The sequence below is a fragment of the Leptopilina boulardi genome, unplaced genomic scaffold (assembly GCF_019393585.1).
Source record: "Leptopilina boulardi isolate dan_hultmark-lab unplaced genomic scaffold, ZJU_Lbou_2.1 LbouV2_249, whole genome shotgun sequence".
Classification (NCBI taxonomy): domain Eukaryota; kingdom Metazoa; phylum Arthropoda; class Insecta; order Hymenoptera; family Figitidae; genus Leptopilina; species Leptopilina boulardi.
Window position 1 is genome coordinate 344956 of NW_026137806.1, and position 16393 is coordinate 361348.

The following is a 16393-nucleotide window of genomic DNA, read 5'->3' on the forward strand; positions in this document are numbered from 1 at the left end:
TTTTTTTTGCCAATAATTCAGGTCAGTAAATTTCTTTTCTTAATAATTTTATTATTAAACAAAACTATAATAATTAAAAAAATATTTTATTTCAAATTATACGGATTTAAGGCTTCTTTTTCTATTAAGAAATAATAATATTTAAATTATAAAGGAATTTGTAAAATAAAATAATAATTATTTATTTAATTCATGGACCAAAAAAATCAAAATTAAAAAAAAAACAGTGGTAATAGAAAATATTAGATAATAATAGTTAATAAAATAATAATAATAAGATAATAATAATTAATAATAAAAAAAATGTAATTGTTATAATAGTTATTATAATACAATTTTTATTTCTGGAGAATTATATTTATAAACTGTTTTTTTTCTATAATAAAAAAGAATAATAAAAAAAAATGTTTTGATAAACATCAAAACAAATAATATTGTATAATTTTATATAATAAAAATTATATTTTTTAAATATTTTTCCAAAATATAAATTTTACTAGACAATATCTTACTTTTGCATCGTTCACATCTTCTGCCATTTTTTTTTTTGTAATATTCTAATTAAAAATGAATTTTCTTTTATATAAATGATATTTTTTTATAGAATATTTTTCTACTTTTTCAGCTCTTCTTTCTTGTTATGGAGTTACTTTACTGTATTATAACAACTGAGAGATTCTTCAACTAACTCGATGTCATCATTTTCTTTTTTTCCCCTTCCTATTGCCCTTTTAGTTCCATTTCTGCTAATAATAAACCCTGTTTTAAGGACAAAACAATATTCTACTTTCCGTCGTTTGTGAAAATCGATTAAACTTCATAACGATAATTTTTTTTTTTTACGTTCACTATAATATTTCCCGTATAGAATTTTTTTTTCTCTTCCCCCCTTCTTTTTTTTATTAATTATAATTTATATTTTATTTACATTTTGTTTAATTATACTATTTTTTTTATATTAATTATTGATTATTTATTTATTTGAAAATAGTTTTATAAATTTATTTCGGTTAATTTTTGCCTGAAAATTTAAATTATGAAAAAATAATTACTATTTTGTTTAAAATTTTTTTTTTTATAATAGTTTTTTAATAGTTTATTTAAAATTAATATTACAAAATATTTGTACTATTGTAATAATTGAATATTGATGAAAAATTTTGATAATTGTTTGGAAATTTATTGACTTCGAAACAGACAAGTAGTAACAGTCTGTGTCAGGCCAGACGCAATAATGTCAATGATCTCTCTCTCTCTCTCTCTCTCTTTCTCTTTCTTTTTAAGCTGAGTTTAAATAATCAAAAATTAAAAAATAAACCAAAAAAACATAAACATGAAATTTAAATAATAATAATAGAAACAATAACATTTTTTTAAAACTAATAATACATAACAATAAAAAAAAAATAATATATAATGCTAAATTTTCATTTATAAAATATTTTAAAATCTCATAAAAATATTTTTCTTAAAGTAAAAAAAAAAAATTTATAAAACGCTTCAAATAGAATTCTGTCGATAAAAATAGATTTCAGGTACTTTTTGCACCGATATATATAGTTATTAAAGCTCTGTCGTTGGCACAAAGCCAAGTTTCCAATCATTGATCGAAAAAAAGAAAAAGATTTTTTTGTGAAAAGAAAATTTTTTGCAAAATTTTTTTACATTATTGTAATTATTGCACAAAGCCAAGTTTCAATCATTGATCGAAAAAAAGAAAAAGATTTTTTTGTCAAAAGAAAATTTTTTTTCAAAATTTTTTTAACATTATTGTAAAGTTTTGTTTTTTTTTTTATCTCTGAAATATTTTCAAATTTTTTTTTGTATTTATTAACACAATACAAATATAATTTACTATAAAATTTTTTATTAAAATTTTTTTTTCTATGTGTAAATAGAGTATAGAAATAATTTTTTTTTTAAAACAAAGTGAAAAACGCAAAAAAAATAATAAAGTCTATTTCCTCACAAAAAAAGAGGCTGCTCACAAAAAAGCAACTTATGTGACCTAGATTTCTGAATATAGAAGTCTCCTTCAGAAAAACAAAAACGAAGGTAAGAAACTTAAAGTGGAAGCAAAAAAAAAATGAGAGGTAAATAAATCATTATAAAAACACACGTGTGTCTACGTCTCTCACTTTTTATTTTTGGAATAAATAATTCTATTCTAAATTCTAGGACAATAATCGTTTAATATTGTACCTTTATCATCGGAATCGCCTCTCACTTATCATTTTTGCATTATTACGCACATTTTTCACTGTAGCCTATTTATTATATTCTCGAACTACAATTCGTCCATCACCACAATTTTTTCCCTCCTCCTTCTCATTTTTCTTTCTTTTTTTTTAAGAAATATTTTTATTTATCTACCAAAATTTTTCCATAAATAAAAAGTACAAAAAATAACATCCCCCTAAAATGATATGTAGTAAAAAAATTTAATATTTATTTCAAAAAAAAAAAATAGATAAAAATTATTTATAAATAAATAGTGAAAAAAAATTTTGATGGGACTTGTTGCATTTCGAAAATTTTAACGAAATATATATTTTTATACCTATACCAAGTGTGGTATGTTCGTTCGGAACGTATAATAGGCCTGATTTTTTTTTTCTAACAATTTCGCAGTTTTAATAAAGAGAAAAAGTTGATATTACTGAAAAAAATACAAGTGTAGAAATACATTTATGTGTGAGTAAATTCAGATTTTAAGAATAAAATTTTTTTCTCTATTTTTATATTAATAATTTTATAAATTGAATAACTAAAATTGTGAAATTTTTCAATATTGTTCGCTAAGAGAAAATTACGATTTTTTTTTTATAAATAATGAAAAAAATTTTCTATTTTATATAATCAAGGGGGGGAGGGATTGAAATTCTATTTACGAGCGATTACCACACTCGAGTATTTATCGTCTTTCATTTTCATCAAAAAATCCCACCTCGTGTAATTGGCTGATAGACCAAAAATCACGTTATTTACTACTACGTGAACACGTATTTAACGTACAATTCGATCAACGTTATTATTTTATTTTATTTTTTTTTTTTTTTCATCAACAACCATTTAAAATATTTAATAACAGCACGACCATGATGAGGTACGTTACAAAACTAGTACAAAACTAGCAGCTAGGTACAAAAATGTAATTAATTATAATAATAAAGGCCGCCCGGAAACTGCCAGGGACCAACTCATTTTTTTTTTTATTTTTTTATTTCCTCACGCCCTAATCTCATTTTTTTTCGTCATGGGTTTTTTTTTTCGTCGTGAATTTTTTTTTGCACCCTCCTCTGTAATATTTCTTTTTTTTTTGTTTTTGAAATTATAATTTTTCTTTTTTTTTATTTATTTTTTCTTTTCATTCCTCTCTTTCTCTCTTTTATATTTTAGAATAGCAGAGAAAATTTAATACTGCTCGGCGGTTTGGCGGTTTTTTTTTATATTACGAGTGCAGAGTGGTGATAGGAAAAAAAAGGAGTGAAAGAAATAGAAAAAGAGAGTGAGAGAGAGAGAGAGAGAGATAAGGCTATTATTTGACAAGTCCTTTGCTGTTAATTAATGTTATTTTTATAATAATTCAGTCAACACCGCTCTGCATTCGAGACAGGTAAATTAATATAAGAATTTATTTTTACAAGCTTATACGATAGCAGTAAAATTGGACGAAAGACTTGAAAATCCGGCATTTGACCGGGAAAATTGTTATTAATGCGGATCCCATAACATTTTGTGGTAAAAAAAAAAGAAAAAAGGAAAATTTATTATAAATGCCAAATGGCACTTTTTGCCATTTTGGATGAATAAACGTTTTAAAGGAATTGATTCAAATATTACAGTATATAGTTGATATTTTATATAAATTTTTTTTTAATTTCCTAAATGATAAAATCCAGTTACAGTCTAAAAAACGTAAATTCTGGTCAGACAGTAATTTTTTTAAATGTCAGTAGTAAAAGTAAGTTTTAGTCAGACAATAATTTTTTTTAGTGTCAATAATAAAAGTTTTAGACGCTGACAATAAAATTTTTTATTTACAGTGTCAGTAGTAAAAGTAAGGTTTAGTCAGACAGTTTTTTTTATTCTTAGTGTTAGGAGTAAAAGTAAATTTTAGTCAGACAGCCATATTTTTTCAGTATCAGTAGTAAAAAAATTTTAGTCAGACGGTAACTTTTTTACTGTTATTGCCAGTAGTAAAAGTAAATTTAAGCCAGACAACAACATTTTTTTCAGTGTCAGTAGTAAAAGTACGTTTTAGTCAGACAATGACATTTTTTTATTTACAGTGTCAGTAGTTAAAATTAGGTTTAGTCAGAAAAACAAATTTTTAAATTTAAGTTTCATTAGTAAAGAAAGTTTTAATCAGATGGTAACTTTTTTACTGTTATTGCCAGTAGTAAAAGTAAATTTAAGCCAGACAACAACATTTTTTTAAATGTCAGTAGTAAAAGTACGTTTTAGTCAGACAAAATTTATTTTATTGGTGATGTCAGTAGTAAAAGTAAATTTTAGTCAGTCAGTAATTTTTTTTTATATAGCGTCAGTAGTTAAAGTAAGGTTTGGTCAAACAGTAATTTTTTTCTTGTTGGTGTTAGTAGTAAAAGTAATTTTTAGTCAGACAGCCACATTTTTTCAGTATCAGTAGTAAAAAAAGTTTTAATCAGGCGGTAACTTTTTTATTGTTATTGCTAGTAGTAAAAGTAAATTTAAGCCAGACAACATTTTTTCAGTCTCAGTAGTAAAAGTACGTTTTAGTCAGACACTAAAATTTTTTTATTTACAGTGTCAGTAGTAAAAATTAGGTTTAGTCAGACAAAAAATTTTTAAATTTAAGTTTCAGTAGTAAAAAAATTTTTAGTCAGACGTTAATTTTTTTTACTGTTATTGTCAGTAGTAAAAGTAAATTTAAGCCAGACACACCTTTTTTCAGTGTCAGTAGTAAAAGTACGTTTTAGTCAGACACACGGACATTTTTTTTAAATTTACAGTGTCAGTAGTAAAAATTCGATTCAGTCAGACAAAAAAAATTTTTAAATTTAAGTTTCATTATGTTAATAAATAATAATTAATTTTAGTCAAATTTTTATTTTAAAGCACCAGTAGTAAAAATAATGTTTCAGTCAGACCGAATTTCCATCAATATTATATAACGTAATATTTGTATACAGTACCTTTTACAATTTTTAATTTTAATTTACTTTGCAAATATTGAGTGCATATCACTTTGATATTTTATAAAAATATCAATTTTTTTTTGGTTTTTTTTTTTCTCAAATTTCACACGAATTACAAAAAACGTTGACGAAAAATTTCACTACAAAGTGTATTCATAACATTATATCTTTTTTTTATATTTCTATTATTTATAGATTTTTTTTTTTTTTTGAAATAAATTACTTAAGTGTGAAAGATTTTTTATTTTTCAAATTTATTTATAGATAACCAAAAAAAAATTTTTTTTTTCTGGGACCCGCCGGATTATCGAATATGAATCAAAACACTATAACGAGAGCATTAATGATAAAAATACAATAATTTGACGACAGATTGGCAGTCCTGCTGCATCTATCTCTAAAAATGACTACACTCTAAATAAATTATACGAAACGCCTCTTGATTTTGCATCATATAGAGAAATTTTTTTTTTTCTTAATTAATTTTAGTTGCAAATTTATTTATTTTATTTACATATAATATTTAAATCAGACGATCTCTTTTCTTTAAATTATAAATTTTTGCAAGCACAGCTTGCCACTATTTGCATATAATTTAGAAGTTCGTTAAATTTTTTGCAGTTTTTATATTTTTTTAATAGAAGAAAAAAAAAGAGTGAGAATTTTGAAAATAATTCTTCTTTATTTTCAGTTAAAAAAAGGGCAACGGGTTCTAAAAATAATAAAGAATAATAATAATAATAATAATAATAACAAACGAGCAAATAAAATGTAGAAATTTATTTTTGTGAAATAAAACGAAAAATTATCCGCGATTGACGGAGGGTGCCAAGTCCGTGAAAAAATTACCCCAATAGTGATATTTGATTTTTTTTGGGATATATTATTTATATATATATATATATATAGTTTAAATTCAAGATGTTATATTATAATAGCTGGGTCTTTCGACAGCTGCTGATTGCACTACGCGTTAAACTGTCATTAGTAATTATTTTTTACGACACGTAGAGATTTAATAGTGCGTTTTTATTTATTTTTTTTTGTTTTCTATATATCGCTGATGGTCGTGCGTATTCGATTCATTCAGATTGCGTTGAATATATACCGAGATTTTACAATATAATAATATTAATTAACAATTAATATAGACTTAAAGGACTTGTAATGATGATGTTGCATTTTTTTTTTAAGCGTTTCAAAATCTTCAATAATGAAAATTGTTTTTTTTTTTTTATGTTAATGCAACAAATATTGCAATAATGGTGTGAGAGAATTTGTTATATTGGAGATTTTGAACTTGAAAAGTCAAAAGCGAGAAAATATTTTTTAAAAAAATTAAATTTCCCACCAGTGACTTTTTTGCGTCGCATTCGCAGAGACATTTCCAATAATTGACTAGACTCGATTTTTTTTAAATTAGAGAAAATTTCCCTATTTCTCTCTCTCTCTCTTTTTCTCTCTCTTTTGTTTTCATTCATACTCTTCATTTTCTCGAATAATTCAATAGTTTCTTCATCTTTCGCGCCCTTTGTTTTTTTTTTTTTTTTTTTTTTGTAAATTGATTTAAGATTTTTAACTCTGCGTAATTAGCTACGACATTTATTGAGCTTGATCTTACGTAGATATTTTTTTGTAGGCAACGGTTATTATTTATATATATATATTTTTTTTTCGTCGCTTTTTCAACGCAGTTTTTTTCACTTATGTTTTTTCTTCGTTTATTACGAAAAATTATCTTCTAATTTTAACAGAATCTAGATTGAGCGAAGCGAGATTATTTTTTAGACACTCTTTTTTTTATATATATATATATATATATAAGACGTATTTAGAATGGACGAGTTGAAAATTGTCCTGCGGCGTCTAAAAAGTTGATTATCATTGAATCGTTCGTTTATTAATCACGGACGACATTTATATATGAGATTTCGATTTATTTCCGAATTTTCTAACTACTTTTTTTTTTTCTATTTTTAAAGAAAAAGTGAGACGCGCGACCTTATAGGTTATGTTTATGATAGTGAGAGTTCATTTCAAAACATAACCTACAAATTTTTTTATGTCCCATTCTTCAGAGCGCGTCACAATTATAATATTATATTTAAGTTAAAGTAAAAAGTGTAGTGAATTAATTTGCGATAAAAATTATAAATTGTTTTAATTTTAAGGGTCGATCTTTTTTTTGGAGGCTTAAGCGATTGTTCGATTGATAAAAAATAGGACAATGCTCTAGGAATGCGGCGCGTAATTTAAAAGTGCAAAGTAGTTTTTTTTTTTTTTTAATTTTTAGTCGTCGTCATCAAGACCAAGAAGTTCCGGAGGAAGTCTTCTGTGTCGGCAGCACAGGGTCAAACAAAGGACGCGTGCTGCAAGACGAAATTGGGGACTCAGGGTTCCTAGGACGACTGCTTTCCAGAAGCTGTTTGTCACTCCAAACCACACCACAGCAAAGTGCAATAATGGCACCTAAAAAAAAAAGGCATAAATTTTTTTTTTTGTTATTTTTTCATCTTGGAGAAAAATTGAGGTCTAAATATGAAATCTACATTATCGACAGTTGATAAAAAAAAGCATTTTTTTTTTAGAATTTATCAAAATTGAACCCTCGAGTTTTCTCCTTGTGAATATTGAATAATTTTTTAAATTTATACTTGTGGGGGTCCATTAACAACGGCATATATCCTAAGGCCAGCGTATGGCGCCCAAGCGATCCAAAATGTCAACACCAATACGAAGGACATGATGTGACTGGGATTGCTCAGATTTTCCGATAGAGCAGTGGCGTATTCTTTGTCGTGAATCGGTACACCTGATCTCAGTCGTCTCATCATTGAGAAAATGTAGAAATAGGTGTAGACAATGGTGATGACCGAGGGGCCTAATATAAGAATAGACAGGGTGATGGAGTACGCGGCCATATTTCCCCAATCGAGCATGCAAATAAATGCATCGGCATCGAATAATGGCTTGTTGAAGCCAAGCAATGGTGGACAACACATCATTGCAACGCTTATCCATGTGAAGGCCATCCAGCATTGACATCGCGTTTTTGTTTGTACCGTTTCGTATCGCAATGGTTTTCTACAAAAAAAAAAAAAAACATTATTTCAATTTTCTTCCAAATTATCAATCATCATCGGTAAAACAGATTTCATTGTTTCCATCTGTTTTACCGATTACTAATAATGAAATCGTTTCTATTATAAATCTGATACAAAATTTATTTTGAGAGAAAGTCACATATTATTGTCTAAAAAAATTGAAAATTATAAAAAACTTTACCTGATGGCGAGATATCGATCGACAGAGATCCACATAAAGGTGTAAACGGACACCGACCAAATGGTGACCTCTAGATAGCCGACCAATCGGCAAACGATGTCGCCGTAAACCCATTTTCGAACCAATGCTGGATACACGGATAGGGGTACAACAAGCAGACCACAAAATAAGTCTGCAGTTGCCAATGAGAGCAAATAACAATTTATCACCTCGGAGGGACCTTTAAAGTACAATAAAATTTTTTTTTATAGAAATAATGAAAGAAGAAAATTTTTTAACATTTAAAAAAACGTATACCAAGAAGAAAGAAATCTTTTAAGAAATTTTTTTTTAAACTCTATCAATAATTAATACTGAGAATATAATAAGTATATTCTTTATAATCAATTTTTCCCCCTTTTTTTTTATTATCACACTTAAAAATATTAAATTAATATAAATTATTATATATAAAAAAAGAAGAAAATTCTAATTTGTTTTATTCTGCGAATTTTCAGAAGAAAAAAAAAAAATTGTAAATGAATTTCAAATTTTTCTATAAGGAATAGATTTGAAAAAAAAAATTGCTTACCGCGGAAGTTGAGGTAGGTTGCGATGATGAGAAGATTCGAAAGGATGATGGCGACGCCGACCACGAAGATGAAGCCCGCCTGTAGGAGAGCCTCCAGCGAGGGCTCCTCCATGCCGCCACCCCTTCGCGCTGCATCCCCCCACTCGCCCTTATGAGCCTCTACCCTTCACCTTTCAGGAAGAAACTAGTCGTAAATCTCCAATTTTACTTATCGTTTCTTTCACTTTCTTTTTTTCTGCCTTCTTCTTCTTCTTCTGCTACTCACTTTTTCCCTTCCTTCTTTCGCAACTATTAAGAATTTTCACTTTTAGAATATCATTTCCTTGAATAGATCCTCGTTATCATCGACGAGAATGTCGATTTTTCCGCATTGCTGAAATCGGAAAATTGACATTTTTTTTTTGCGAATAATTGAAATTTATTTATTTACAGATGGGAAAAAAATATTAGTAAAAAATATTTATATAAAGTAGTAGTAAAAAATATTAATAAAAAAAATTTAATTTAAATAGAAAATAATAATAAAAGTCACAAACTCACAAATAATTGAAATGTCTGACCAAAACAAACTCATACTACTACTGATATCGAAATTACAAGAATTGTCCGACTAAAATTAATTTCTACTACTTATGTTAAAAATTCTATTCTATGTGCCTGAAAATTTGATTGCTTATTATTGTTTAATAAATTTTGATATTCATTTCTATTTGACCAAAAAAAATACTTTTACTACTGCGACAGTAAAAATAATTAATTTTAAACTTGTTATTATTTAAAATTAAAAGAAATTAAAGTAGAAAAATACATTTTAGTCAGACATTACATAAAAAAAAGTTCGGCTAATTGTAAGAAAAATTGAATTTTTTTTTTGGGAACTTTTTTTATGGTTATTGTAGCCTTTTTAGTGTGGTAATAGGGGTCTTCCTCTACTCTGATCTGGGTGTCAATTTTTTTCTACACTTTTAGGTGTATTTTGTGCAAGAATTTGCACTGAAATCCTCTCTCTAAGAAAAATTGATTTTTTTTTTGGGAACTGGCAGTTTTGTAATTTATTGTATACAAAAAGAAAGCTTTAACTGTAACAGAGATATGTTTCACTCCATGTAATACTTTTTTGGTATACTTAGGAAAAAATGTCTGAAATTTTTAGTAACCCAAGACAAATTAAATATTAATTAAATTAGTCAACTAACTAATTAAATATTTTATTATATAAAATCGAAAACACAAAGAATTTTCATTCCTTTTTATAATATATATATATTGCAAATTATTATTTTAAAAAATCAAAAAATAAATATAAAAATATGTTTATTATAAAACCAAAGTTTTTTATAATTTATAAAAACAGTTTAGTAAAAATAAAAATGTTTATAAAATAATTATAATGTATATAATTATGCAAATTAACTATTTAATTATTTTTTCATTCACTTTAATTTATTAATTATTATATCCAAATATAAATAAATTAACATTGAATTCAATTCAATTTACATAAAACAAAATTAGTTTACAAATTAACTCATCACAAATATATAATGATTTAATAAATAATGAATATACTAAATTCCTGAAATTAGGTAATTATTAAAAAAAAATTATCTAAATTATTTTTAAATTAACATTAAATTTTTTGTTTATAATTCACTTTTGGAAAAAAATTCTGAAGAATAACATCCAGAAACAAATTACAATAATTTTATTGACCATTGAAATATATAAGTTTGTAGGTTTAACTATTTTTTATAATTTCTAATAAGAAAGGTTAATTATATATTTTATATTATTGATAATATATAACATTTGTGCAATTTTACTTGCGATTGTATTTAATTTTTTAAATTAAATTTATATTATAAATTTTATTTTAAAAAATATTAATTTTTTATAATCAAATTTATTTATTTTTAGTTGGATCTTTTAAATTTTTTTTTTTTTTGGTTTATTGCATATCTGAAAATAAATAGAAAATCTTGCAAAATGTTTTTTAGACTTGGTCTCAGGAAACTTTTTTGTTTAAATAATTTTACCCACAGAAAAGCAAAATAAAGTCAACTCTGGTATAATACTGAAATTTTTAGTTGGGGGTATAATGTTTAACAAAAAAAATATTTCTATTGTAAATGGTAATAAAACCCAAAAAATGATGAAAAATAAAATAAAACACAAAAAATGATGGAAAATAAAATAAAACACACAAAAAAAAAATTATTTTTATTAAATAAAAAAGGGAACAATGTTGTTTTATTGTAAGCGAATGTTTGCGTGCAGTGATTGTATCAAAAAGAGCAATTTTCGATGTAATGAGTCAAAAGTAACGGGAAAAATTTGTTATGATAAAATGAAAAATATGCAATATATACACGACAACTTTTCAACACTATAAAGATAATTATACATATATTTAACAAGTTGTATAATTTTTTTTCTTTCATTTCTTTTTTCCCCCATATGAAAACGACATTTACTCATGAAGCTTTCTCGCGCGGCTTTTAAAACATCGACCGCCATTCATAATTCATTCGTCACGATTCTCAATGGGGTACACATGTAACTCTTCATTATATATTTGCATATTATATATAGAACCTTGCGCCAGTTCAATTTATTTTTTCCTTCTCTCTATAATTAATAATATAATAAAGTTTATGCACAGGAAAAAAAAACACTTTTTTTATATATATAATATAAATTCAACGCAAAGAATATTTCAATATATTTTGATGGGGGAGAAAAAAAAATTTATAAATAATAAATATTTGGGAAAAATATAGAGAAAAAAAAATTCTTTATTTTCCTATAATGACTAAAATAGAAAAAACAAAAGTTTTATATTCTTAATATTTATTATTATTATTATTATATAATAAATAAATATTGATAAAATAATTTTTAATTATTAGATGAAAAAAATTGTTTTTCAAAAAAAAAAAAAAAAAAAAAAATTGTGTGGACAAAAAAATTAAATAAACGTTTAATTATAAAATGACAAATAACAAGAATTTATAGAAATGTAAATTTTCTTTAGACTGTCTTTTGTTTCTGATCGAAAACAAACCAGGCGAAACTTGAGAAAACTATGAGAGTAAAAAGTTCGACAAGATCCCCTTCAGACGCGCTTGTTCAATGAATATTCAATTTGAGAAATTTTCATGCGAAACTTTCAAGATCTCTTTGTTTTGACTTTCCGACTTTAATGGTTATATATATATATATAATAGGTATATATAGAAACTTTTGCATCTAAAAACCGCTAATATATATATATATATATATATATATGATATAAATGAATAGAAATAAAATAAAATAAAGTAATTAGCAAATAAATAAATAGAAATAGAGAAATTATTGGAGAATAATATATAGAAATAAAAAAAAATAATAATAGAATGTGGTTATATAAAATATATATATATATATATATATATATATATATATCGAATAGTGAATAGTTGATGAGTCTATTACGTAAAAAGTAGCTTAGGGAAACCTCTAAAAGTGACGGATTGGAAAGTTACGTTACTCCTTTAGCGCTAAGCCAGCTTTAGCGGTATGTGAAAAGTGCCTTGAAAGTTCATGACAAAATATCGATCTTTTTCTTTTTTTTTTTCGTTATTTACTTTGAAATATAATTTGGTAGAGAATGTCTCTGTGTCAGGGCTAAATAGTCATTGAAAAGTGATTTAGTTAGAGTACTTGCTACACAGAAAATTAAAAGGCATTAAAATAAACTGCAACGCTTATTATTTTAATGCCTTTTAATTTTCTGTGTACTTTTTAGTATAAACTTTTTCTGTTTATATTTCACCGTCCCATCATTTATCTTATTTCCCACAAATAAATCAATGAACTTTTCAAAAAAAAAAAAGTATACTCTTTTCAAAAATTCTTAAATAAATAATTAAATAAGACAAATTCTTCTTGATATTAATTTTTTCATAATTACTTATTTTTTTCCATAACTATTATAATTTTATATTATATAATTATTGTAATTATTATTTTCCTATTTTATTATATTTTATTTTATATATATATATATATATATATATATATATATATTTTAATAACTTGATGAGTTGCATTAAATTAATTTATTTTTTGGTATTTAAATCATATACTGAAATACATTTTCTTTTTTTTAGATAATAAATATATAGCTAATAAATGGAGAAAAAAAATTGTCAATTAAAATATTTGTATACTAATGAGATTTATATATTGTTATATTATGAATTTTCACTTTAATTTCATATAAAGAATTGAAGAACGTGTCTATTTTAATTCTACTATAAGAAGTTATTTCCGCTTACATTATCGATTTACAAGTTGCAAGTGACATTACCAGGGAAAGTTGAACCCAAATTATTCATGTAATGAGCTTACAGTAGCAGAAAAAATATATATATATAAAAATTCGTTCTATCAATATTAATAATGGTTTCATTATAATTTCATTATAATTCATATTATATGTTTCAGTTTTTTTTTTCATTAAATACAATATTAATGATAAATTTGGCTAAATTAAAAACAATACTAATAATAATAATTATTATTACTATTATTATTATATATAAAAATACTATTATTATTATATTACTATATTATTATTAAAATTATAATTATCCTAAACTTGCTTTGTTAAAAAAATAATAATGATAATAATGGGTAATAATTTTAGCTAGGTATATAGGACATTCTTTTTCGTCTAAAGAATTTGCATTAATTCAGTAAATTTTTAGAAATCCAATAATCCAATATAGTTTGATAATTAATTATTATATTGGTATATGGGCTATTTTAAATGGCTATTTGTTTTCAATAGTTGAATTCACATTTTGTGCAAATTAAAGATTTAATATAATTATTGAATGGAATGAAAAGAAAAAAATTCAGTTTAACACAAAAAATCAAATAATTTAACAAAATTAATGTTGGTAGGATATTTATAAAAATTCTATACTTTTTATTTATTTTAATATCTATGTAAATAAACGTTTTTTCTATTCTAAATGATAATAATAATAATAATAAAAATAATGTTAATTAATATTAATATAATAAAAAATTAAAATACAATAGAAAGGGTCAGATATTCGTGGAACCTATATATATATATATTTAACAAAATTTCTCTTTGTCATTAATGTGACATCAATTTTACTATCTATATATGCTGACAATTCAAGAGCATTTGAGCGCAAGAGAACAATATCAAGGGAAAATATGTATAGGATTATAATAAATTGATTGTCATTCTTTGTTTAGCAAGAGATAAAAAAAACTTGCCCCAAAAAAAAGTATCGAAAACAATTTTTTTTTTTATTGAATTTCTGTTCTGAAATTTAATATTGTTTTCTTTTCTCTGTAATAATAATAATAATAATAATAATAATAATAATAATAATAATAATAATAATAATAATTATAATAATAATAATAATAATAATAATAATAAAAATACAAATAATAGAAACATATTTTGAATTTTTTTAATTAAAAATTATTAATAATAAACAAAAAAAATCAGAAAAAATTTTGTGAAACATCCATGAAAATTATTTTTTCAAAAATTATTTTTTTTTTCAAATAATATTATAATTTAAAATACAAACAAATATTAATTTGTATAAATATTAATTTGTATGTGTAAAAATAGACAAAAATGATAAAATACACTTTGATACAATAAAAAAAATAGAGTACCATTGATGACATTTTTTTTTTTTTTTTATAAATATCTACATTATATTTTTATTGTTTTACTATTTTATTAATTAGTATATAAAATAGTGAAACAATAAAATTATAATGTATATTTATACAAAATGCAATTCTTAGTACCCATTTCTTTTTTTTTTTTTTTATTTCATTTTTTTTCGTGTAGAGGAGTTTAATTAAATTTCCTATTTTGATATTTATCACTAAAAAGAAAAAAAAAAATATTTATTACTGATAAAGAGCAAAGCATTTAGTACATGAATATAAAACAATTATTTTTTAATTGAAAAAAAGGGGAAATATTCTCAACACATATATTTATATATATATATATATATATCATTTAAAAAACAAGGAATGACTTTTGAGATCGAAGATGTATTAAATTCCCCTAAATTCAAATCCAAGACAGTTGATTAAAATCAATTTGAAATTCCTTAGGGGGGGAAAGATATAACCCTCGAAACTCGAAGGGGATCAAAATGTAAATCTCAGTGTGTAATTAATAAATAAATAAGTAAAAAAATAAAAAAAAATAAGTAAGTAAGTAAATAAATAAGTAAATAAAAAGGTAAAAAAAAGTAAATAAGTAAAAAATTAAATAAGTACACAGAAAATTAAAAGGTATTAAAATAAGCTACAACGCTTATTATTTTAATACCTTTTAATTTTCTGTGTAAATATGTAAATAAGTAAATAAGTGAATAAGTAAATAAGTCAATAAGTAAATAAGTAAATAAGTAAATAAATAAATAAATAAGTAAATAAATAAAAAAATATATAAGTAAATAAATAAAAAAATATATATGCATATATACGTAGACAATAACACTCATATAAGAACACATTTTGTAATTCTTGGTCCATACAGCATCTCGCTGATGAACCTCCATATTAAACCAGATACTGCCATCTTTAAAAGAAATTCTAATTCTCGAGTTCATACCTCATTGTTCTCATTCCCAGTGATTTTCTCAATTTTCTAATTGCACAATATATGAAATGAAAAACAAAAAAGAAATTCACTTTTCACACAGACAGCACGGCAAGAGAGAGAAAAAAAAAAAAGAGAATGAACAGTCAAGTAATATATTTTATTTTGAGAAAACTTCCTGTGAGATGCGCCCGGCTGACTAGGCTGGGCTTTACTACTGTGGATTCTGGCTTGATTCCCCCACTCCCCCCACCCTTTTAACTCTTGTCATTCTATCTCTCTTACTCTCTTGCTTTCCCTTTTTGTCTAGCCCGCAAGGGTTCTCGGAGACGGTTCCCGGGAGTCGATACGTTGACGACGCATGCGCGCCACCCCCGAACACCCTTTCCATATCCCGGGCAGCGCATTGGCTGCTGTAACCGTGTTATATACCAAAGAGAGAGAGAGAGAGAGAGAGAGAGAGAGAGAGTGCACAAGACGAGAAAACTCTTTTTTTGGAATTAGCGTGTAACGTGTACAGAGCTCAGACTAATCCTTAATGGCTTGGCATGTGCTTCAGCAATGTCTAAGCATTTCTACTTCCGGCAACAGAAACAGGAATCAACGGAAACTTTCACGCTTCCTTTATTATTGTAGAAAAAGCCACTTAAAATGAATGCGTCTTTGTTGGTTATATATAAATAAAAATTT

The 16393-nt window shown here is 24.5% G+C and overlaps 1 protein-coding gene across 1 annotated transcript; it reads right to left on the bottom strand.

The window, feature by feature from the left end:
• Nucleotides 1–2124: 2124 nt before the first annotated feature.
• On the bottom strand, nt 2125–15936 carry LOC127280736 (G-protein coupled receptor 52). Its single transcript, XM_051303964.1, has 5 exons — nt 15716–15936; nt 9037–9409; nt 8466–8685; nt 7835–8264; nt 2125–7649 (listed from the first exon to the last, which is right to left on the bottom strand). Exons 2-5 carry the CDS (start codon nt 9146–9148, stop codon nt 7470–7472), a joined length of 942 nt encoding a protein of 313 aa, XP_051159921.1. The 5' UTR covers nt 9149–9409; nt 15716–15936; the 3' UTR covers nt 2125–7469.
• Between the last annotated feature and the right edge of the window lie 457 nt (nt 15937–16393).